The sequence below is a fragment of the Ictalurus furcatus genome, chromosome 20 (assembly GCF_023375685.1).
Source record: "Ictalurus furcatus strain D&B chromosome 20, Billie_1.0, whole genome shotgun sequence".
In the NCBI taxonomy this organism is placed as follows: Eukaryota; Metazoa; Chordata; class Actinopteri; order Siluriformes; family Ictaluridae; genus Ictalurus; species Ictalurus furcatus.
In genome coordinates, this window is record NC_071274.1 from 23,200,971 (window position 1) to 23,225,372 (window position 24,402).

General features: G+C 42.3%; 1 protein-coding gene across 1 annotated transcript; it reads right to left on the minus strand.

Moving 5' to 3' along the window:
* Positions 1-1,335: 1,335 nt before the first annotated feature.
* Positions 1,336-24,336, minus strand: xrn1 (5'-3' exoribonuclease 1). Its single transcript, XM_053651680.1, has 40 exons — positions 24,174-24,336; positions 23,000-23,232; positions 22,676-22,773; positions 21,859-21,968; positions 21,112-21,222; positions 20,899-20,984; positions 20,651-20,738; positions 20,335-20,503; positions 19,598-19,665; positions 19,155-19,289; positions 18,999-19,068; positions 18,810-18,915; positions 17,723-17,812; positions 17,439-17,595; positions 16,871-16,990; positions 16,618-16,787; positions 16,418-16,535; positions 16,146-16,241; positions 15,949-16,052; positions 15,745-15,873; positions 15,076-15,238; positions 14,084-14,197; positions 13,892-13,990; positions 13,527-13,642; positions 12,338-12,574; positions 11,947-12,082; positions 11,506-11,562; positions 11,161-11,293; positions 9,552-9,621; positions 9,133-9,337; positions 8,863-8,949; positions 8,655-8,750; positions 8,121-8,198; positions 7,683-7,814; positions 7,184-7,334; positions 6,922-7,055; positions 6,612-6,725; positions 5,601-5,703; positions 4,630-4,787; positions 1,336-4,116 (listed from the first exon to the last, which is right to left on the minus strand). The coding sequence occupies exons 1-40, from the start codon at positions 24,246-24,248 to the stop codon at positions 3,850-3,852; spliced, it is 4,983 nt and encodes a 1,660-aa protein (XP_053507655.1). The 5' UTR covers positions 24,249-24,336; the 3' UTR covers positions 1,336-3,849.
* Between the last annotated feature and the right edge of the window lie 66 nt (positions 24,337-24,402).

A 24,402-nucleotide genomic window follows, 5' to 3' on the forward strand; every position in this document is an offset into this window, starting at 1 on the left:
GAGCAGGAGCACGTCCTCGTGGTAAACAAGTTAGATCCTGTTCTCACTTACATTATAGCAGCTATAAACAGTCATCCCTCTCTTCTCTCTCTCTCTCTCTCTCTCTCAAAAAGCTTGTCATTTGATCATTTATATGATTCAAAGCCGATCAATAGAGGTTTACATTAGTTAGTCATCCTGTGCATAGATGTACTTTATTTATTCCCCCGCTTTATTTAAGCAGGAAGGTTCCATTGAGATAATACAGTCTCTGAAATCCTGATCAAGACGGCAGCACATTTAAGTTTCACAGTAAAATTCAACAGCAAATACTACAAGTACATATATTAAAAACAAAACAACAACAAAAAAACCCCCATACAGTCAATGTATAAAAAGCGATCAATAAAAACAATGACACTTCCTTTAATGCAGTCTGCAAAACACCTTTAAAAGTTCTCAAAGAGGGAGGGATATCCAAGTTGATCACATTTGGCAATTTCATTCCATACCCACGGAGCATAAAAAACGGAAAGCTGTCTTACCGAATTCTGAAGGTACCCCTGGGACTTTCAGCCGAATTTGAGTTGCAGATCTCGTGCGGTGACTTAGTTTAAAGATTAAAAGTTAAAAGATTAGAAACACGGGACGGTAACTGACCTACACGCGTCATGGCAATGAATAAAAACATATGCAGTTATCTCCTGTGATTGAAGGACCAAGCTAACGATTCATATAAGATACAGTGACGAGTACGACACTCGCACAACAAGCAAAGTGCAGAGCAGCGTGACGGACAGCGTCCAGTGTTCCGAGTGAGGATGCAGCTGAATGCATATATAATATATAATATATATATAATCATATATACGACTGAGTTCGTTCAGAAAGACGGTTCTCAAACCACTTTAAAGCAACCTCTAAGACCTACATGCTTCAGTCTGTGATCGACAGAATCTAATGCTTTTGAAAGATCAACATATAACGCTGCACAAGACTGTTTCCTATGAAGAACTGATCACATGATTTGTGACTAACATGGCTGCTGTAACGGTACCGCGGCCCGATCTAAAGCCTGATGGAGCGACATTAAGGAGATTATTATCAGATAAGAATTGCTTTATTTGATTGTTTAGGAAAGATTAATATTCTTTATCTAAGACCGGCAGTTTGGAGATCTGGTGATAATGATTTGGATCAGAGGGATCTCCACTCTTTAATAAAGGGACAACCATTGCCGATTTCCACATTCTAGGCATAACGTTAGAAGTTAAACTTATATTATATTATATATATATATATATATATATATATATATATATATATATATATATATATATATGCGATAAGCTCTGCCACGATATTTGCTGCAATTCTTAAGAAATAGAGCTCAATCTGATCAGTTCCAGTTCCATCTGATTTCTTGTTGTCTAATTTCATCAACGCTTCATAGACGTGTGTGGAGGGAACGTCTGCTGGATAGACTCAGAAGTTCCAGTAGGAGCACGAGCATCTAAACGACTACGATCAGAAATCCAGCCAACAGAAACGAAGGAATTATTAAAAGTATCTGCATCACACGTGTTCTGAGAAACTACAATTTAATCTGATATTTCACTCACACTCTCAAAGGGGCGGAGCTCCGCTTCTCTCGCGCTCTCTCAAAGGGGCGGAGCTCCGCTTCTCTCGCGCTCTCTCAAAGGGGCGGAGCTCCGCTTCTCTCGCGCTCTCTCAAAGGGGCGGAGCTCCGCTTCTCTCGCGCTCTCTCAAAGGGGCGGAGCTCCGCTTCTCTCGCGCTCTCTCAAAGGGGCGGAGCTCCGTTTCTCTCGCGCTCTCTCGAAGGGGCGGAGCTCCGTTTCAGGCTTGGATATTTTGTGCTGCTTCCTAACTGTGCTTTGGGCAGGGGCTGTAAATGAGCTGCATCAGTGTTAATTTTTATTAAAAACATTTTTTTTATAAGACTAAAGGCTGCTAAAGGCTGTAACGTTCAAGCATTTTAAAGGAATAAAACGGTTTACTAATGCAACATTAATGTTAATCAGGGTTTAAACATTTAGAAGGTAAACATTAAAAACTCAGTTTACAACAATGTTCATAAGCCATTAATAGAGTTGCCATTTCATTAGGAACATCCAGTAGGTCCTCATTTACTGGCTGAAGCCCATCGGTTGCTATGTATAAATATAAGTATTGGCACCCTCTATACCAAAGTCCCGATATTATTTGAGCTGTAAGTAGAGCTGATTGAAAAATGTAATAATAAAATAAGATCAGTGTAGCTCCATGTTGTTTTACAGGTTGTAAAAAAACCCCCCCAAAAAAATAAGAGAAAAAAATATGATAACAAAAGTTGTTTATTAAAGATCTATATACAGCACTTCCCAATCCGGGAGCCACAGTTGAATTGTTCTGTGAATTTGGTTGAAGGTCATTTCAAAATGACTCGGCGCACGGACGCACTTTCCAGTCGACGTTAAAAACAGATGCTAGAGGTGTGGCGCATCCCCAAAAAATAAATCCTACAGTGTACAGAGCTGCTGGTAAGAGAGACCTGTTTTCTTTCTTTCTTTTTTTTTTTTTAAAAAAAGAAAAGGAAACAAAGGAGATAAAATTCAAATACAAAAACTTCATTTTTAAAAACCCAACCGGATCTCTGTTCTCCTTTACAGAGAGAGAACATGAATTAGAATTTTTTTTTTTTTGGAAACTGCACTGAATTCACATCCAAAATGTCCGCTTACGGCCAGAGAGGGAAAGAGAGAATGTGTAAAGTGTGGAATATGAAAGGAAAAGACGGGGAGAAATCTAGACGTGAACGATGAGAGTGTAGAAGACGCTGAAGACGAGTGACGCAGAGAATCAGGATTAAGAGGAGAGTCGATGTCCAAGCGGAGGAAGTGAATCAAGACGTGGAAATGATCTGAGGCCCAGGTTCCGCCTCACGTTAGTGTATAAATGAGATCGAATAAGGTGTGTATAATAATAATAATAATAATAACAACAACAACAACAGGCCAAACAGCGAGTGTTTTAAGGCTCCTTTTACACTCGGTGTATTTTTTTCTTTCCTTTTTTTTTGATACGACGGAAAAAAAGCAGCTTGAATAAAACTGGAATATTGGCCACGAAAACATTTAGTCATAAATCTCCTCGTATTCGTGTCCACCATTTTGTCCTCCGTGTTCGTCCCCCCCCCACCCCCAAACATGCGTCTCCATCCGGTCTCTCTCCTGATTGGCTGAGCAATCTATTGACGAATCTCAGTCTCGTTGAGCAAGAAGTCGACGGAAGCAGACACGTAACTTCTCGCGCTCTTCTACACGCCGTCTTCTCCACCGTTACAAGTTCGGACTTATCGGAGTTTCAGGGACGTGGTGAGGAACGGCGGTTTTCTGAAAAATCCGGTCTGATTGTCTGTAACTGCAGGATCGTAGCCGTACGTGTAGGGATTGCGGATTAAAAACAAATCAAACGGGAGAATCAAATTTGTTTTTAGTGTGCTGTGATTACAAAAATAACTCTTCAAATATTCAAGGAATATTAAAAACACAGAGCTGGAAAAAAAAAAAAAAAAGAAGAAGCTGAATAAATCCAAATAAAAGCGCAATTTAAAGCCGGACGAGAGCGAGTCGCGAAGATCATTCAGCTGCTGAGATTAAAGTGGATTAAAGTTTAAAAGAAATTATATTCTCTCACCAATGGGGAAAAGCATGATGTAATACATGATTAGATCTATCAGTCAAGTTCTTCACCGTATCCCGAACACCCCCCCCTTCCAATACTGCATAATTATATTTAAAAAATATCGACCGTAAAACCCGGGAAAAAAATAAAAAATAGCTGGAGGAAGGGGCGGAACTCCTTCGCACTTCAGTCCGTCACTTTGGCGGCATCGAAGTTCACCGCCAGCTTCCTTTGTTTGCGTTTGGAGGCGGAGCCTGGGGCATGTGACTGTTTAGGAGGTTGCTTGTGCAGGCTTTCGGGATCCTGCGTGCTGATTGGTGGAGGGGTTTTGTGGGCGGAGCAGGTCTCTGTAGATGCAAGGTGGGAGGCTTCAGCGTTTTCGGGTCGAGCGGCGTTCCCAAAGTCCGGCCTCGCTTCCTGGTTCTTCCGACCCGTAACTCGTTTCTTAGTCACCTGGCACAAACAAAAATAGAAAAATATATAAAAATAGATTTACTGAAAATCTGATCAAGTGAACAAATACGCGCAAAAAAAAAGCGTTTACTACGTCCCCCAGGTGTTTTATTCCTTTTACATCACAGCAATTCGCCGACAATTACACGTCTTTATTTATCTACACGTCGTACTTTTTATCCGTTTATAGTTACATTTAACGTTGTGGAACGTCTGTGAAAGGAGTTAGTTCCTGTTCTCACTCGTTACAAAGCGCTGAGAGCGGAGACTCCTTCCATAAACGTTAAATGAACACGTTTCTCCTTACAGAAAACCTCACGTCCCAGTGGACGAGCCGTTGCTACGGAAACGATAACGCATAAGAGCGAGCGCGTTAATATAAACCTGCGCTACTGTCAGAGCCGCTGTTATCGAGAAGTAATCGACACCAATAAATCTGACCAATCAGAATCCAGAACTCGGAGGCGCTGCGGTGTAAAAGCGGGTGTGTCGCTGTAGGTGTTTGTTTCTTGCCTGTAGAGGGACGAACTGGTTGTGAGATCCGACGTGGGCCGGGGGCGGAGGCACTCGGGCTCCGGGGAACGTCCCGCCAAAAAACGGCTGCCCCTGTGGGGGGAACTGAACCCCCCACGGCAGAGGGGCGTAACCTTGACGCGGCATCAAAAGACCACCTGCGGGGAACAAACGCTCAGGTGAGAGGATCTGAATCAAACATGCTGAAATTAGATTTCTTGTACAATTAAAAACGCCAATCAGTGTGACGTGTTAAGATCAAAGGAATTCATTTGATGAACTAGAGTTAAGGGCATGTGTAAAAGTTTATACACCCTTAGGACACAACAAAAGGCACAAAATGTCATTTACAGCCACAAGAGTTTCACAGATGTTCCTTATTCATCCACAAGTAAAGAAATTCAGTGTGCATTCAAATATTAACATCATTTTAGCTGAGAAGATTTTATCATCCTCTAACAGCAGCTTCGCCCACTGTTTGCCTTTTTACCTGCCTGTGATTTGTGTTAGCCCTTACTTACATACATCTCTGTTCTTCTTCATTCATTTGTTTAACCTTCATTTTTCTAAAGTAGTCATAATCAGACAAAAAATCCCTTACCAGCGAGCCCTAGTGGCATGACAATTACAACAAACATGACGTGAATAACACGCGGCACTGAGAACCAATTAAAAACAGGCGCAGTCAGACTCAAACAACTCGCGTTTGAGCAAAAAGATAAAGGCAGAAAAACTTTTCTTTTCTCAGTCGCTCGGCATAAAAACGCAAAAATGAAGAGCTCTGCGTTTCTGAATATCGGATTAAAGTGAAGAATTGCAGCTTTTCTGTTGAGCGTGGCTAATTTGGATAAATTAAGGTTCCACTGAACTAGCGTCTGTTTGGGTAAACAGAGTCCGAGTGAATAAATAACAGTTCTGAAAAGCGGTTAGAGAGTAAAAGGAGGAGGAATGTGATGCTCCTGAACTCTCACCTGCAGGCTGTGTGAACACCTGAGGATGAGGAGCGATCGGCCGCATGGGCTGCATTCCAGGGAACAGAGGAGGAGGAGCGAGAGGAAACGAGCCAACTGAGTTCTGCAACAGAGCAGCACAACGGCACATTATTATATACACACACCTTTCTCTTTCTCTGTGTGTGTGTGTGTGTGTGTGTGTGTGTGTGTGTGTGTGTGTGTGTGATTTTCAGGCAAATATTGTGCATGAGACACTCTCTTGCTTGAACGAATACATTTAGAGCTTTTCACAGAGTCATAATATGAAAATGGAAAGAAAGATGAAAAGACAGACAGACAGGTGTGGTGTGAGTGAACAGACAGACAGACAGAGAGACAGACAGACAGAGAGAAAGAGAGACAGACAGACAGGTGTGGAGTGAGACATTACCAGGACTGCAGAGTGAACAGACAGACAGAGAGACAGACAGGTGTGGTGTGAGACATTACCAGGCGCTGCAGAGTGAACAGACAGACAGAGAGACAGACAGGTGTGGTGTGAGACATTACCAGGCGCTGCAGAGTGAACAGACAGACAGAGAGACAGACAGAGAGACAGACAGGTGTGGTGTGAGACATTACCAGGCGCTGCAGAGTGAACAGACAGACAGAGAGACAGACAGAGAGACAGACAGGTGTGGTGTGAGACATTACCAGGCACTGCAGAGTGAACAGACAGACAGAGAGACAGACAGGTGTGGTGTGAGACATTACCAGGCGCTGCAGAGTGAACAGACAGACAGAGAGACAGACAGAGAGACAGACAGGTGTGGTGTGAGACATTACCAGGCGCTGCAGAGTGAACAGACAGACAGAGAGACAGACAGAGAGACAGACAGGTGTGGTGTGAGACATTACCAGGCGCTGCAGAGTGAACAGATAGACAGAGAGACAGACAGAGAGACAGACAGGTGTGGTGTGAGACATTACCAGGTGCTGCAGAGTGAACAGACAGACAGAGAGACAGACAGGTGTGGTGTGAGACATTACCAGGCGCTGCAGAGTGAACAGTGCTGCTTTCTCTTTGGCTTCAGTTTCAGACTGACTCTGAGGACCGTGAAGCAGGAGACCGTTAGACAGTTTCACCTGACACACCATCAGACCCTGAGACACACACACACACACACACACACAGAGAGAGAATGTAAATATACAGAGAACAGGAGAAAGCTGGATTGAAGTTTGCCAGGTTCTGACAGCATTGTTTTATTTCACACCAAACAGGACAGGTATATGAAAGTGTGTGTGTGTGTGTGTGTGTGTGCGCGCGTGTGTGTGTGCGTGTGTGTAAAACACCGACCTGTCTGTTGCGTAGGAAGGTGAACTCGGGCGGCCCCATGTTCAGCCCCACACACACTCGGCTCAGCTCCGTGGCCATGCAGGGCAGGAGAGGCGGAGCGGGAGAGTCGCCCTGAGCCGAGTTCATCCTCGCCGCTGGAAGGTGAACATCAGGAACAAATTCAAAATCCTCCCAGACTCGTTCCACCGTTTCATTTTTATTGTGCTGAGAATCCCCCAAAAATAAACCGCTATCCAGATGTGCTTAAATATATTTTATTCACCCAGTTTTTTAGAGCAGCGTCTCCTGTTCTGCTGCTGAGCTCCGGGATTGGAGGAATCCTGTGATGCGTTAAGAGGGGCGGAGTCAGGGGCGGGGCATGCGGTTGCCGAACTGTCAATCTTCAACATCTCCTTCAGCATCATGGTTCCCATCTGCTCAGGGCGCACGCGCACACACACACACACAGGTAAATTACTTAATTCTTAACCAATACTCAAAACAAACTGAATTATTTATTATTTATTTAATTGCATATATTACAATTCAAATCTATACGCTTTTATAAGAGGATGATGAAGAAAATAAAATGCATCATATATAAGCGATTATACGTTTAAAAATACAAAGTTTCTGGGGAAAACTAAACAAAACTACTTTAAAAATAAGTAATAATAAGTAAAAATAAAAATAAGTAAGTATTACAAACAATAAGTTATGAAGAACAGGATGTAAAGTGATTTTAGGATTATTTCTTGAAGGTTTTGCTGTGGTGAGCTCACCATGGCGAAGGACTGAGGAGACAGCGGCTTCTCCGCCTCGTCCTCGCCCTCCTTAACCGGAGAGGTTATCGGAGCTTCCGCTTCCTTCGAGATTTTCAGATTGGCGAGGAGATCCTGAAACTCTGGAGTCACCTGCAAACGTTCATAAAAGAGTTCACGACCTCTCCGGCGCACGCACATGCTCAACCCATATGAGACCGACACGGACACAGACGGGGTTTTCACGGTCATGTGACTCGTCCGCCGTTTAAACAGCGAACTGATGTAAGCGGGTTACATAGACTTCCAAAAAATCTAAAAAAGTCATAAAATAAACATCTAGAACAAAGTTTGTAGTAAAAATAAATAAATAGATAGATAGATAAATAAATAAATGAAGGGTGTATAAGACTTTTGAACAGTGCTGTAGGTCTCACACACACTCACACACACTCTCACCTTGTTGGAAGGCTTCTGTGGAGAAGTATCATTTAAATCTTCGTTCCTCTTCAGTAATCTGATATTGGCGCCCTGACCCTGGGGGAAACAGGTATAAAAATAAACGCGGGGGCTTCGTTATTCTCTACAGCGTTACATCGGATCTGAAAGATGAGGACGGTTTCGTTATAACTCGCTGTTACGAGAATTTATATAAATATCGATTACAGTCGAAGCCGAATCTGAGTCAAGGTAATTAAAAAAAAAAAGTCAAATTCACAAACTGTAAAAGCACTTTCCGTACAAAACCTTTAATAAAAAATAAATTAAAAACCGAATCGATGTTAAAGAGGTTCGCTAAGCTGTTCATGACGATCTGTGGTCTCCGTGGCAACCGACTACATAGTCATGCTAATAAATAACTCTAAATCAGTATAATGATGGAATGAGAAGACGTGCTGGGTGAAGTGTCGCTCTTCTGTTTCTGCTGCGCCGCTCGGACTTTATTAACCTGGGACACATTAATAAACACCACACACACACACACACACTTACATGGTTTTGCCAGTGAGCTGGTGGTTTCTGAGGCAGTGCTGGAAATTGAAGAGACTGCCACACGTAACTGAACTCCTCCTCCTTATTCGCTGAGCCCTAACACACACACACACACACACACACACACACACACACTCCTTTATATCCTCACACACACACTCCTTACAGACATACAGATATACAGTAACAGGTCGCTCGAGCTCTTTACCTTGTGTGGTGTTTTTTGGTTCAGGACTTTTTGAGGAGCGTTTCTGTTTCCCTGAGTGTCGGCTCTGAGACCCTGCCTGCTGTTCTGCTGCTCAAAACACACACACACACACACACACACACACACACATAGTGCAATTTGAATCATAAGTTATTCCATATACATATGTTATCCCTTCCTTAAACGTCACTGTACCATAGACGGTGAGGTTATGATATGATTCTGAACCCTGTGTGTGTGTGTGTCTGTGTGTGTGTGTGTGTGTGTTACCTGTGTAGGTTTAAACGGCGAGCGTGGCGAGTGGTTCAGGCCGTCCAGCTGGTGTTTGTGTGTGTGCGGTGAGGAGGAGGAGGAGGAGGAAGGCTGTGGTTTGACGATGGCAGTGAGTTTGTGAGGGTTTTGCTCCTGACGGTTTCCGTGGCTCAGATTGATTAAGGCACAAGGAGGAAGTCTGTAACCTCGACCTGGAGAACACCTACACACACACACACACACACACACACACACACACACACACACACACACACACACAGACACACAGACACAGACAGAGACAGACACAGTAATTTGGTTGCAGTTAAATCACCCTTTACAATAACCTTATAAGAGGCATTATAGGTACAGTTACTCTTATTACTGTGTACTGTAGTGTGTGGGGGTGAGTGTGTGTTTGTACGTGTGTGTGTTACCTGATGGTGAGCCCTCCTGCAAACTCCTCATCAAACAGAACCTCGTACAGAACTTCAGCCTCTCGCTCAGCTGATAAAGGACGGAAAACACCACCGCACAAACATACAGACGAATAAATTAATAATATAAAAACAAGATTTAAAAAACAACAATCAACATCAAACACCGTATGTAAACACGTAATGTAAATAATACAGCCAGTAATTACAGACGTAATCCCAATCAGCTGTACAGAGAGAAAATAAACACCACAGCCAGACAGCGACCCACACCTGATGACATCACTAGGGCGGGGCGATGTGACGAAACGATCACGTCACCATATTTCAAGACGTTTCTACAGTACGTGATTATGCATCATATTCCTAATAAAGACGACTGCCAGGAAACAGCAGTGCGCTTAAAAACAAGCCATTCAATAATTAGCTTCGTGATAATAATAATAATAATAATAATAATAATAACAATAATATTATTTAAGGTGTACAAAAATCAATTAAAACTGAAGAGGAGGAAATTTCTTTTAAATCTGTAAAAAGATTCAAAACTTAATAAAAATTAGTTGAGTTTGCTATTGCAATTTTTTTTTTATTCTAAAAAGATATCACAATACCTACGATATCTCAGAAAAGTGATCGAATTCGGGGGCCGAGCACCGAACCCTACTGTTTTCTACCTTTTCTTCTCCTGGCTAGGGCGTCTAGGGCAGCCCGTAGAACCGTCTCGTAAGAAGTTGTGCAATTTGGCAGACTGATTGGGGAGGGTCTAAGGAGCATTCTGACCATGGGTCAAGTGCTGCTGACGCTTTAGCGCCACCGTCTCCTAATATGGATGTACCTTAACGGCCGTAACTTTTGAACCAAACGCGTGTCCAAAAAGTAAAAGCCAGGCACTGCTGGATTCCCTGGGTCGAGACGGGTTCGATGTACCTTATGACGTTAATTTGTGCCTAATTAAATTTTCCACCATCTTCCAAAAACTGTTTTATCGCTACTCCTCCTACAAATTTTGTCCAATCACAACCAAACGTCACACGTCATCTTCAGCTGATATTCCAAACGGTTTGTCTGTATTGGGCTGACGAATCAGATGGCAAGCTGCCAAACAGGAAGTGAGGCAGCGACTTTGCACACGGACTCAAATCTTGGTAGGCATCTGCAGGACCGTGTCATGAGGCTATGCAACAAATTTCATGGCAGTTGCAATAACATGCCGAAAACGCTTCCATCCGAGTGCCATTTCTGCTTCAAATTTGGCTCACATCATCTTGAGATCGGTCTAAACAAAAATGATTAAAGGAACACTGGTATTCAGAACCGTTCTCCCATAACAGACTGGCAAATGCGTGGAACTACAAATCGTTCTTGAATCCCTTGGCTTATAATCACGGCTCGGCTTTCCTGTCATTTCTTATGCAAGAAATTTAGTGTGTCTGTGAACGTGCGGCTCACCGAGTCTGGGTGCTTGGCCCCCGAAAACGCTGCTTGAAGCTTTAATACACATCATGATATCGGTGTTACGTCATCATATCGCCCTGCCCTCACCTTTAAAACCCTTCTGGGTCGTCGGTCTATAATTTCAGGAAGTAAATACGAGGGCGTGCCGTACCTCCTTTGATGCCGATGATGGTTCCTCTGAGGCCGAGCGGAACAGAGAAATTCTCCCTGACGTTGATGACGCGGTCAAACAGGTGATAATCGGCATCGGGGTCAGGAACTACACCATGCTGCTGCTCCAGAGGCTGGAATGTAAACCATATAATGAGGTCATAAACACTGGATTGTGATTATTTCCCTCTAACAGCACGTCCTGAATGTTTTATTCCTCTTACACTGCAGCAGTTACATTTATTTTTCTTAAAGCACGGAACAGGAAGTGGACTGTGTGAAGCGTTTAAGTAACTTGCAGTGGTCATTTAAGGGTTTTTTTTTTTTAAGGGAAGTGCGCGCTCACCCGGAACAGCAGGTGAGGCTTCACTGTGACACGCACTTTCTTGTTGCTCTTCTTTGCCTGTAAAATAAAAAAAATATATAAACCTTTCAAGTACTTCAATTAATATATAATTTATACAATCTAGCATTCATATATATAAAAATTAAAAAAGCAGATAATTAAACATATTATAATAATTCATATCAATAAAAATAATAGTGAAATAAAAGTGAAAAGAAGTAAAAAAGTAAACACTAAGTAAAAGAGAGTAAAAAAAATAGTGAAAATCTCCATCACTTCTTTATCACAGAAATGAATTCATTTTCTTATACCGTCATCTTTTAAAATGTGGTGGTGTGTGTTTATGGGAAAGAAATAAGAACTTTACCATCACTGTGTTCAGTGTGTGTGTGTGTGTGTGTGTGTGTGTGTGTGTGTGTGTGTGTGTGTGTGTGTGATCACCTTAGCTTTCTCCAGCTCTTCCTCAATCTTGCCCACAATGCCTCCGTCCAGAATCTGGAGGTCACATGACGCTCGGGAGGAGGAGCTAACGGGATGCATCTTCAACCAGGCAGTGATTTCCTGAACCTTCTCAGCTCTGAGAGAGAGAGAGAGAGAGAGAGAGATGATTACAGCAGATGTGTTTCTATACTGATCGACTTGTTTGAATCGCCGTGTTTATATCAGCGTTATATAGTGCTGTGTTCTAATGCTGATGAATATCAACTTCACGTACGCACTTCACCGAGTGTGGACACATGCAGGTACACGACAGGGTGGTGTTTAGGGTGTGTGTGCACACGGGTGGGTGCGTGTGTGTGTGTGTGTGTGTGAGAGAGAGAGAGAGATGTACCCGTTCTCGTCATCGCCTGGCCAGATATCGTCCTCGTAAAACAAATCGTCATGGCTGTTCCTGGAAACGTAGTCGAACACCTCGGAGAAGCGCTCCAGATACTCGGCTAGCAGTTCCTCCACACCGGCCGAGTACAGCCACTCCTTCTCCGTTCTCTTGGTGTAGCCCGGAACCTCCTCGTTCTTCTTGTTGAACTTCAGATTCAGACCCACGTTGGCTCTCTGCTCACCGTGAGGACTGAGCGACACACACACACACACGCACACACACAGAGAGAGAGAAAATAAATAAAACAATAACAACCTGACCAAATGGTTGTACACAGTCGATAAGTCTAGAATGTAACGAGATTGAGCATTAAATAAATATTGTGCCATCGAAAAACTTTCATTCAAAACCTACTCACTTCTATAACTTATAAAACCCTAATGACACAGAATCGAAAATATTCTAAACTATAATAACAATTATTATTATGTCAAATTATATTCATACGTCTCATTAATTAAGATCATCGTGGCTTGAGTAATAATTAACTCAATGAATAAAATGTTTATTCTAATATTAAAGTTGTAAATTGTACCATTTAATCAATAATGTATTGACGTATCAACTAAATCGTTAATTAATCAACGAGCAGTTAATTATTACAATTTGTTATATTTACACATTTATTTATACTTAAAATAAATGTAATCTATTATAATATATACTATAAATACTCTAAATTAATATTATTATAATTTCTCTCACACACATTAATTAATGTTATAATGCTATAATATATTATGCTACAATAAATAATAATTATTAATTAACGATGTGTTTAACTAATTAACTAACACTTGCTTTATTAATGACATGACGTATTTATATAAACAGCGTTTTTTTTTAAAATATTTCTTAACCCAAATCTAAGCTCTCTGATATCAGGACAAATATCCCTTAAATTAAAAATCTGTAATCAATCATCGTAATTAATTAATTAATTGATTGATTGATTGATTAATTAATTAATTGTTGTTACTTCTGATGGTTGCATTTTCTTGAAGCGAGCTATTACTTTAAACGTATAAATAAAATAAATAAAGTCTATAACAAGGTTACAGTGCTTATAAGCAGGACGCTACTGATCGTAAGGCGAGATGGTCTGTAGGTGAATTATAACGCGAATACGAGCTGCACTGACTTCTTCTTGGATCCTCTTCCGATGAAGATGCTTCCGGAGAACCTGGAGACCAGGTAGCTGGTGATGCCGAGGCGTGAGGCCAGGACGTAGCCGGGACTGTACTTTATGGAGTATTTCTGAGTAAGAGAAACCCGAGGAGAGCAAAGGTTTTAGTATTTATTACCAGAGTGCTCGTTATTATCTACTCAAACATCTAATTACTGTATTCATTTTAGATGCTGAATAAACACACGGCAAAACAAATCAACAAGATATAAAAGAAAGAGTTAAGGAAAGTACGCCTCTTGAATAGGGGTGGCTTCAGAGTCTGAGCTATTAAAATACTGAATGAATATGTTGTAATAAACGGTAAAAGCCGGACTGACATGCTGGTTCTGAATTAAGGCATCGAGGTGAGGTTCGCACGGCACAGTGAACACCACACGCACACGTCCCTCGCCGAGGACGTCGCTCGAATCCTGCACCTAAACAAAAACATTCAAGGAAGAAAAAAACTGATCACCTATTTAAAAAAACCCAAACACCTGAGTGAATGTAACGATCTGAGGGACGCTCACCTCTCCCATCGCTCCGTAATACGGGTTTCCCACCATGAACACGGTGGTGGAGACCGGGAAAAGCTCCTCCAGCGTTTTGAACCGAGACGAGGACGAATCGAAGGCCTTGATGTCCTGAAGAGAGCAAACAGAAGACCGTTACTGAGACTTTAATAAACGGAGTTAAAAACCTGATTTTAATCAGAATTACAACATAAAACCAATATTTGTGGAATTGCTACTTTCATGAGTTACATTTGCCAACTTACTATTATTATTACTCTAAAGGCTGGGTTATACTTGAAGTAGCTGCTACGCGAGAGCCATTGTTTGCATGCTGGCTAGTTCTCTGTCTCCGCCGTCGTCTTGACTGCCGTCATGAGCCGCATCTCAAACTGAAAACTGACCTTACATTCAAAAGTATTCACTAATCTACAAAATCCAGAAGGTCGGTACGCAAAACAGAGCTTTGTGATAAAAAAAAAAACCTAAATAAATCTAAATAATTTAGTATTTTAGCATCTTCAAAGTAGACTGTGAAGACCTTTTTGCCTAGAATGTTCCAGAAATGTATTCTTGGTGATTTCTTGAGGAATTTCCCTGAGATGATTTTAAACAGTATTAAAGGCGTTCACACCGACGCTGCTTTTAGGAATATTTCCCTCCGAGTCGTCCGTTTAAAAAAAAAAAAAAAAAGATTTTAGTTTTCTAATGGAAGAAATTAATACGTCGGCACGATTGTATTTTTGTCTACGACACCGGTTTCACACGTTTAATCACACACCTTCAGATCAAAAGCGTTTTAAGATCATGAGAATACGTCAGCCGAGTGTCCACAAACTTTTGGCCCGCAGTGTACAGCACGCATAGACACTAACGTGGATTCGTTTCAGTTTTAAATGATAAAAAGCGTCAAGAGATTTGTAAATCAATTTATTTGGAGGATAATAAAGAAAAACGCTTCTGTAACAGTCGGGTTTTCGGGCCAGACCGCCGCCGGTCGTTAGAAGTACCTTAACGATGGTTTGGTAAGCGAAGGGCAGGATCTGTTTGGCCCACTGTTTCTCCAGACGGACCTGACCGGTCGGGGAGATGACGTACTTCCTGCCTGTGAGGAGCCGAGCGTAGAGCAGCATCGACGTCTCGTTTATCACCACACCTTTACGCTTACTGTGACTGCAAACAGGCAGAGAGATGGAGTTAGTGTACAGGAGCAGGACACGGCCGCAAATGCTACACCAGTCATTCATTCATTTATTTATTTATGTATGGAGGGATAATTCTGCTGTTATAGTGAAATACATAGCAATTAAAATTAGTCTATTAAAGAACATAGCTTAGTTATAGCAGCTATGAACACTCGTTCCCTCACCATCCCTCTCTCTGTTCCCCCCCTCTCTGTTCTCCCTCTTTATTCCTTCTCTTTACGTTAATAAAACAAAAAACAGAAACGCAGCTGGTCGTGTTACCATAGAAACCACACAGAAGTGTAAACTCTGTCCTGAAGATGTGGGAAAACTTCAAGTTACAGCTTTACCTCTGTCTGTTACACAGCGCTGACACTGGAGACTCCTTCCATAAACATTACATACACGTCTCCTTACTTCGATGATTATTTCGCTGTTTACGTGAACGAGCTGTCGCTATAGAAGCGATAACGGACTACACGAGGAGGCTCTTACTGCTCAGTGATGCCCTGCACCTCTTTAACCCAGTCCTTCTGCTCTTTGTCGCTCAGATACACCACTTTAACGGGAGGAGGCGTGTCCTCGTACGGCTTCAGCACTCCTCCGGCCTCCTCCAGGAAAAACCTGAGAGATAGAACCATCATATTATAATATTCATGAGAGATGAAATAACCCCGCCCACCGTTCAGGTGAACTTACTTTGCTTCTCCGTCCGACACGGCGACCACGCACGCCTCCTCCAGGTGCGGCCAGTTTACAAACACAGACTTCCCCAACACGAGCGCTGCGACGTCCTCCAAAACCTAAACACACACACACTAAGTAAAATCTCACACACACACACACTTTACGCTTAACTCGTTTTTGTTTGTATTTAAATAAGAAAGCGTGCGTACCGGCTCCCCCTGCTGGCCGGCTAAAATCTCCAGCATCATGTTTTCTCCTCGGCTGCTCTGCTGGAACACGACCACGCCGCTCTTCTTCTTATAGAACTGACAAAAACGAGCAGGAAGTTATTCAGTCTGACCGCTTTAAAGTTTATGTGAAGATAAATTTACTTTCTAATGCTGTGATGTTGTTAAATTTGTGATAGTCATTACAATAATAATAATTTAAAAAATAATAAAAATAATAACATAATAACCGTAGCGATGTGAGTGATATTTACTTTATGGTGGATGTGCTGTAAGGTGGGAAAGCCGCAGAAATACAGCGCGCTCCGATCGATTCGGTGTCCAACGCCGTCCAGAGACACTCGCCAAGCGTCCATGGGCACAGGCATTGACCTACACACACACAAACAGAGTCAGAATTTGTCCCTTCAATCTGAATGTATTATTAAGTTAGTAATCAGGTGTGTGTGTGTACCTGGCGTGGCAGTGTGTGACGTTGGGGAAAACCTCAGGCAGTGGTGATGCGAGTGTGAAGTCGAGCTCTTTGTCGTAGTAGTACACTGCACACTCAGTGTGCCTGTTCCTCCCTCGCTCCGATTTACTCAGACAGTCTGTGTAAAGGGCCATGGCTTCCAGCAACCGTTCCTGAAACACACACACACACCATAAGGCGGAGCTTGATGCAGGCGAGTGTGTATTAGATGCACAGGTGTGTGAAAGTGTCCAACCTCGTCGATGAAGGGGATGAGGACGACGGCCTCCCACTCCTGCTGCTTCCCGTTCAGGTCTGTCTTAAAATCCACGGGGTAATACTCGATAATCGGAGAGCTCGGAGACGTCATCAGGTGCTGACGCGCGCAAACACACACGCGCAAACACACACATACATATATTTATTTCTGAGGACAAATCTGTGTCTTTTATACTGTTTATTTCTCCTTCACCTTCTCTATTCCTCCGTCTGCCTGTCTGTCTGTCTATTCCCCAGTCTGTCTGTCAGTCTATTCCCCAGTCTGTCTGTCAGTCTATTCCCCAGTCTGTCTGTCAGTCTATTCCCCAGTCTGTCTGTCAGTCTATTCCCCAGTCTGTCTGTCAGTCTATTCCCCAGTCTGTCTGTCTGTCTGCCTGTCTATACCCCAGTCTGCCTGTCTATTTCTCGGTCTGCCTGTCTGTCTATTCACCTGTCTGTCTGAACATCTATTTGCTTTTCAGTTTGTTTTTTTTATACACATAAAATACATTATTATTAACAAGGTCACCTCTGTGTGTGTGTGTGTGTGTGTGTGTGTTAGTTACCTGGTAGCATTCAGGCAGCAGCTCTTTGCTAGCTGAAGGTAAAACACCCAGCAGCTGTTCAAAGGGCATGAAGGGTTTTCCCAGGTCAAAGGTCAATGTGAGGTGAGCGATGTTCCTCACGTCAGAGAGGAAAGGTGCGTAGTGATACGGGTAATACCTGTACACACAGAGTCACGCCTTAAATGTCCTTCATTATACACAGAGAGAGAGAGAGAGAGAGAGAGAGAGAGAGAGAGAGAGAGAGGGAGAGGGGGTATACAGTCACTGCTGAACAGTTTCCTCACCAGCTCCAGGACTGAACTCCGTGGTAGTAATAATGCAGGATCCACTGGATTCCCTCCACATAGCAGCGAGCCTGACCGGCCAAGAACTCACTGCAAACCAGACAGACAGAAAAACACGACACGTTTCAACCCCATCTTACCAGGTTTCATGTTATCTACTAAATCTATTATCTACTAAACCTCAGCTAATCTGTTAGCATACCACGTTAGTGAAAAAACAGATTGGTGATGTCACAAATCATTCCTTTAAAAGATCTTTTTTTTGTAAAGAAAGAGAAGATACTATGGTATAAAATACTATTATTAACCTATAAAGCACTAAACGGTCTCACGCCACAGTATCTAAGTGACCTCTTGGTTTTCTATGATCCGCCACGCCTACTTAGATCAAAAGATGCAGGCTATTTGTTGGTACCTCGAATAGCGAAGGCTACAGCAGGGGGGAGAGCTTTCTCTTATAGAGCCCCACAGTTATGGAAAAGTCTTCCAATTAGTGTTTGGGACTCAGACACAGTCTCAGTGTTTAAGTCCAGGCTTAAAATTATTTGTTTACTCAAGCCTACCCTGACTAGACTTTCTGTTACGCTAAGCACAGTCCTAACAGTCTCTTCTCTCCCTCTCTCCTTCTGTCGAGCCTCACACGATTTTATGGAGATACTAGAGATCCTGATCCTCTCTGCTCTCCGGACCTGCCTGATCCGTTTCGGATGTCCTGCCTCTGGATGGAGCTCTCATCTACTCCAATTCCAGATTGCTGGGACTACGGCTGCTTCTAAGGCCATACAGACTTCATATAAATCCGTAATGAACTTTTTCACACTATCCGTTGTGACCCAGATGAGGACGGGTTCCCTTCTGAGTCGGGTTCCTCTCAAGGTTTCTTCCTCTTAACATCTTAGGGAGTTTTTCCTCACCACCGTCGCCACCGGCTTGCTCAATTGGTATAAATTCTCACTTTTAATATCTGTATCCTGTGGTTATATATTTCTGTAAAGCTGCTTTGAGACAATGTCTATTGTAAAAAGCGCTATACAAATAAAATTAAATTGAATTGAAAAAAAGAAAAGAAGAGAAGCCATCCACTCACTCTGAGACCACCTCTACATCCATCTTGGTCATGTAGTACGTTCTCTTATACTGCCGGAACTCCGTCTCGAACATGTCCTCGTCCTCGCCGTCCTCCTCGGCGCCTCCTGTTGCATTGTGGGAAAGAGGCAGAAATGTGAGAATAGTGATAACTCTGTGTGTGTGCGTGCGTGTGTGTGTGTGTGTGTACCTCTTCCTGTAGAACAGGGTAAGTCTTTGTCTCCATCCAAAGCTGCCAGACTGAGAGAGTCTTTAAAAGGCTGAAAACAAAGCAGAACATTTCATTTCCTCTGAAAACCCAAGCTCGGAGTATTATTTTGTGTATTTTTAGTTGCCACCCCCTCACCTTGTTCCGCCTGCCCTGTCTGCCCTGCTCCTCCTCGGCGGCGAGACCGGCCGCTTCGTTCACGTATTTGTTCCCCACTTTGCTCTCAAACCACTTCAGGTCCACAAACACCTCGCTGAAGTGCTCGCGGTCAAACTGGACGTCAGGGAGAAGGAAAAAAAACAAAACGGAGCTCGTTTAAACACCGTGTGCAGAGAAAGAGTTCAGTATAAATACAGAGAAAGAGTTCAGTATAAATACAGAGAAAGAGTTCAGTATAAATCACTCTGCTCCTTTATTACGTTTATTATTATCAACTCCAGTAACATCCAATCAGAGATCAGTAATCATTACTGTATAAACATGTGGACTTCCACTGTTCAGCATAAAGTCATGTGAAGAACTGAAGGACTGCAATTACAGGATGTACACACACACACACACACACACACACACACACACACCTCTGCCAGCTTCTTGAGATACTTCTCGAAGTGAGCCAGGTTTAGGTGACCGTTTTCATTCAGGTATCCTAATGAACACAGAGAGAGAAATCAAACACACACACATTTAAATTTACACACATACTGTCTCTCACTCACGCACTCGCACTCACGCACTCGCACTACGGGTCAAAAGTTCGGAGACTGAAATGTTTCTCATGATGTTAAAAAGCTTTTGATCTGAAGGTGTGTGATTAAATGTGTGAAATCGGTGTTGCAGACAAAAATATAATCCTGCCGACGTATTCGTTTCTTTTATTAGAAAACTAATGTTTTATATTTACAAAAAAACATTTAAATTTTTTTAAATTTAAACGGACGACTCGGAGTGAAATATTCCGTAAAGCAGGAGATGGGTGTGCAGCGTCGGTGTGAACTCCTTTAATACTGTTTAAAATCATCTCAGGGAAATTCCTCAAGAAATCAGTCGAGAAAACGCCAAGAAAAAAGTAAACAACAACAAGAAAACATTTCTGGAAATTCTCGGCAAAAAGGGCGTCTACTCTGAAGATGCTAAAATACTCAATTATTTAGATTTATTTTGGATTATTTATCACAACATAATTCCCATAGTTCCGTTTGTGTTACTCCAGAGTTTTGATGACTTTATTATTCTAAAATGTAGGGGAAAAAAATAAAAATAAAGAATGAGTGTGTGTAAACTTTTGAGCAGTAGTGTGTATTTAAGCATGTCTGACCCCCGAGTGTGGGCAGGACGGTGATGTATGTTCTGTAGAGCAGGGGCAGGGCGTCCTGGTTAATGTGCAGGTGAGGCAGGTGGGGGATGAAGTCGTTTCCCACCAGGAAGCCCATCAGGATCCAGTCGTCTATAATCCGCTCCACATCATACGGGAAGGAGATCCGCTCCTGAGACACACACACACACACACACATCACAACCCAGAGGTACACTTACAGCATGATTACAAAACATCAGGTCTCTTTGTCCAGTGGTAATGTGCTCGGCTGTGTGTGTGTGTGTGTGTGTGTGTGTGTGTGTGTAGCGATGCTGACCCTCAGAGGAGAGAACTCGTAATCGATGTACTCCCTCATGAGGGAAAGATGGAGCAGGTGGAACGTTGTCTCCTCTGGAGCTGTTATTCTGCAGAAATAAACCAGTGGAACCAGTTAAACTCTAACACACAGACACACAGACACACAGACACAGACACAGACACAGACACACAGACACAGACACAGACACACAGACACACAGACACACAGACACACACAGATCTCTCCATCCCCAGGACAAAACAAACCTCTTCTGATTCTTTTTCCCCCCGAAGCGTACCTCCTCTCTGAGCAGAGAGAAATGAGGCTCGTGACTCGTCAGCCCCAGCATTATCTACAGAGACCGAGAGAAAGAGATTCGAGTATAGACAGACACACACACACACACACACACACACACACACACACACCCCCGACCCCCCTCCCCCACAAACACACACACACCCACAGAGGATACACACCAGGTCAGCGTCCAGGCCGTACAGGCAGTGTCGTGTGTTCGGATCGTGGCCCGGTTTGGCGAGCTCGGACCGAATGAACTCCATGATCTTGTGCTCACCTTCTCCTGGAGTCTGTTGACCAAAAAAAAAAAAAAAAACATACGTTTAATGCGCATTAAAAAAAAACAATAAAAAAAAACCACACACGACATTTACACAGTACAGTGTATTAATGTTTACACAACACGTCTGTGATCTTATTTAACCGAGTCGCAGCGACGGAAACCACACCCACTGTTAGCTTTACTATATTTAACATTACGTTATTGGCCTCTTTAACTGCTCGTTTGAATCGGATAGGTTTAAACCAAACGTCAAAAAAGCAGATCGGACATTTACCCGATCTAGGACTATATGTAGATTTTTGTGTTCTGAAGAAATCACATCTGTATCATGGGTGGATTACACTCCGTGCATGTGTGTGTATGCGTGTGTGTGTGTGTGTGTGTGTTTAGCATTATAACAGTATAGCAGTTTGGGATAGAAGCCTAAACAGGAGCCAGTTGTCATGGTAACCTGGAAAGTCAAGTTCTCTCACCATCATACGTCATTAAAGTGAAGGCTCCACATATAGCGTGCTAGATTAGACACATTAGTTATATTTAGGGATGTACGGTGATTTGAGTGTGAGCTATTAGTGTGTGTGTGTGTGTGTGTGTGTGTGTGTGTGTGTGTGTGTGTGTGTGTGTGTGGGGTCGCTCTGCTCACCTCGTGACCGGACAGATACACCCGCACTCCCTGCCACATTCGGTCTGTGGACAGCTTTTTCTGCACAAAGTATTTCAGCTGCTCGTGAAGCCGCGCCATGAACTCCGTACCTACAGAGAAACAACAAACAAACAAACAAACAAACATTACGGCTCAGACAAAAGGAAACTCCAGGACGTTTACGTGCCGTCCTTGAAAAAACAACAACAATAAACTGTGATATTTCAGTCTGATTTCACGACCATACGTTTATTACTAAATACACTTTCATTTCATTTAATCTCAGCACTTTAACAGCGCTTAACAAAAACAGCCGTCTGACCAGGACTTCCAAAATATTATCAGCATTTAATAAATATAATTACAACGTACAGTGCATACAATTATAGAACTAAATGTTTGATTATATAATATAATAATAAAGTATACCCTGTAAACAGTTAATGCTTATAAATTAGCTCAATTGCTAAATAGATTTATTTAATAACATTAATAAATTATATTACTTATACCTTAACTTTATACGTTTACAACACTGTGATTTGTTTTTAAATAAATAGGATGTTGCAAAAAAATATATATATTTTTTAAAGCAGGATTTGCGCAATATATTGTGAGGTAATTAATTTTATTAATTAATAATGATAATTATTGAATTATTATAAACGCAATTATAAAAATTAATTTGAAATAATTAATTACAGCAAACAATTATTATTACAATTATTGAAAAATACTATTGAAAGGATTTAGCTTTTTTAATGGAGTAAAAGGATGCATTAAGTTGTTTTTATTGGGTGAAAGCTGCAAGACGAACCGGGCGTGATGCAGTTGGAGTCGAAGCGGGCCTCGGTGGGTAAAACCTCGCCCTTCTCCAGAGCCTTCTTTATCTTTTCCTCTGCTTCCTTCGCTGATCTGAAAGAAAAGAGAACAGCACGTGACCTTATGTGACCTACCGCAGTGGTTTGGGACGTAGTCCCGTGGAAATGTTCCTTATACACGAGTGTTCCTTCTGAACCTGAACTATCCAGGTGTCTAAGCCATCACTAATCGTCACCTTCCTAACGAGCTCGTTAACGTACTCCAGAACACCAAACGACTTCCTGTTAGACGCGTAGAACACTTAGCCTCGGGTTCGTACCTGAATCTTCTGCCACGCTGCTGGTTCATTTTGGCCCTCGGTGCGACTCCGTCCACGGCCATGAAGAACACCTTCCTGGGCTTGATGATGCGAAAGAGCACTTCGAGGTAGTGGAAGATGTCGGCGAAGATCTTCTCCTCGGTGATGCGGAAGTGCACGTCCTCGTCGTTGGGGTGCGAGCACTGGTGGATGATCCCGTTCATGTCCAGGTACAGATTATCAAACTCCGGGATCTGTCAAAGGAAAGAAGTTTTAATTCTGTTTTAATCACAAACGACAGGGCTGGACCCGTCTCCGACGAGGACGGTGTTAAATCCTGATTATTATCGCAAGACCGATGACGTTTAAAGCTTCAGAACTGAAGGACTGAAAAGGAAAAAAAAAATAAAAAAATTGGACTGATTCACAACACCATGGTTAAAAACTTTATTTAAAATATGTATTAATAACCGAACATTATTATCAGAGGACTATCAAATTGTCGAATTTGACTTTTTCGCATTTTAACACGGGGGCCAGAATTTCTGCACACCAAACAGTTATCGCGGCGTTCTCGAAAATAATTTAACAATTGAAATATTATAAAGCTCGTTTTATCATGCCTCTGTTTTCTTTCATCTCAATAAAACACAAAATACATTTTTATCACTTCAGTAAATACAAATAAAACTTGTAGATTTTGGATGAAACTATGTGTGTATGAATGTTTATTAAATAATATTTATAAAAATGATGAATGTTTTTATATTTCGGTAGCTATAGAGGTAATACAAGAGCTTTAATGATGACAAATTACACCTCAAACCTACAAATTACACCTCACATGAACCGAATCCCAAATCCTTCCCTCCTCCCTAATTAAGGGCACTCGTTCACGACATTGAATAATTCCCTTTGCTCCCAATCTAGTGCCCTACAACTGTGCCAGAGACCAATTCAGGACTGTACCAGAATTCCTCACTGTTGACTTGGCTGAGAAGCGAAAGCGCTGGAAATTAAAAATCCAAATGTGACCCCGTCGAATTTAGATTCCTTTCACATCACGTAGAGATTTATTTCAAACCCAAATGAATCACTAATAACGTACTGAAATGTTAAAATGAACAACCCTGAGTGAGGGGGAGTGTTAGCCGGCTGCTAGTGCTAAAGCTAACTAGCATTTATAAACACAAACCTGGTGCTCTTTCACAACTTCACTCAGACATGGATATCGCTCTGAAATCCATCGGTAAAACTTCGGAACCCCCATCTTGCTGAGAAAAATAACAAAAATGTAGTAATCAGTAAACAAATCTCTGAGGCGGACGTGAGGAGCTGCATAAACTTTGATAGCTAGCTTGGTATTGCTGTCTTGGGTTCTAGCTAGCAGTTTACGCTTCCGTTTGTTTTCCGACTCGTATTCC

What these genes read in the sequence shown, in the direction of transcription:
- xrn1 (XM_053651680.1), bottom strand. Translation starts at nt 24,248, where the DNA reads ATGGGGGTTCCGAAGTTTTACCGATGGATTTCAGAGCGATATCCATGT. An exon ending in CCGGCCAGCAGGGGGAGCCG is followed by an intron (nt 16,053 to 16,145) that starts GTACGCACGCTT and finishes GTGTGTGTTTAG; the next exon opens with GTTTTGGAGGACGTCGCAGC. An exon ending in ACCAGTTCGTCCCTCTACAG is followed by an intron (nt 4,117 to 4,629) that starts GCAAGAAACAAA and finishes TGTTTGTGCCAG; the next exon opens with GTGACTAAGAAACGAGTTAC.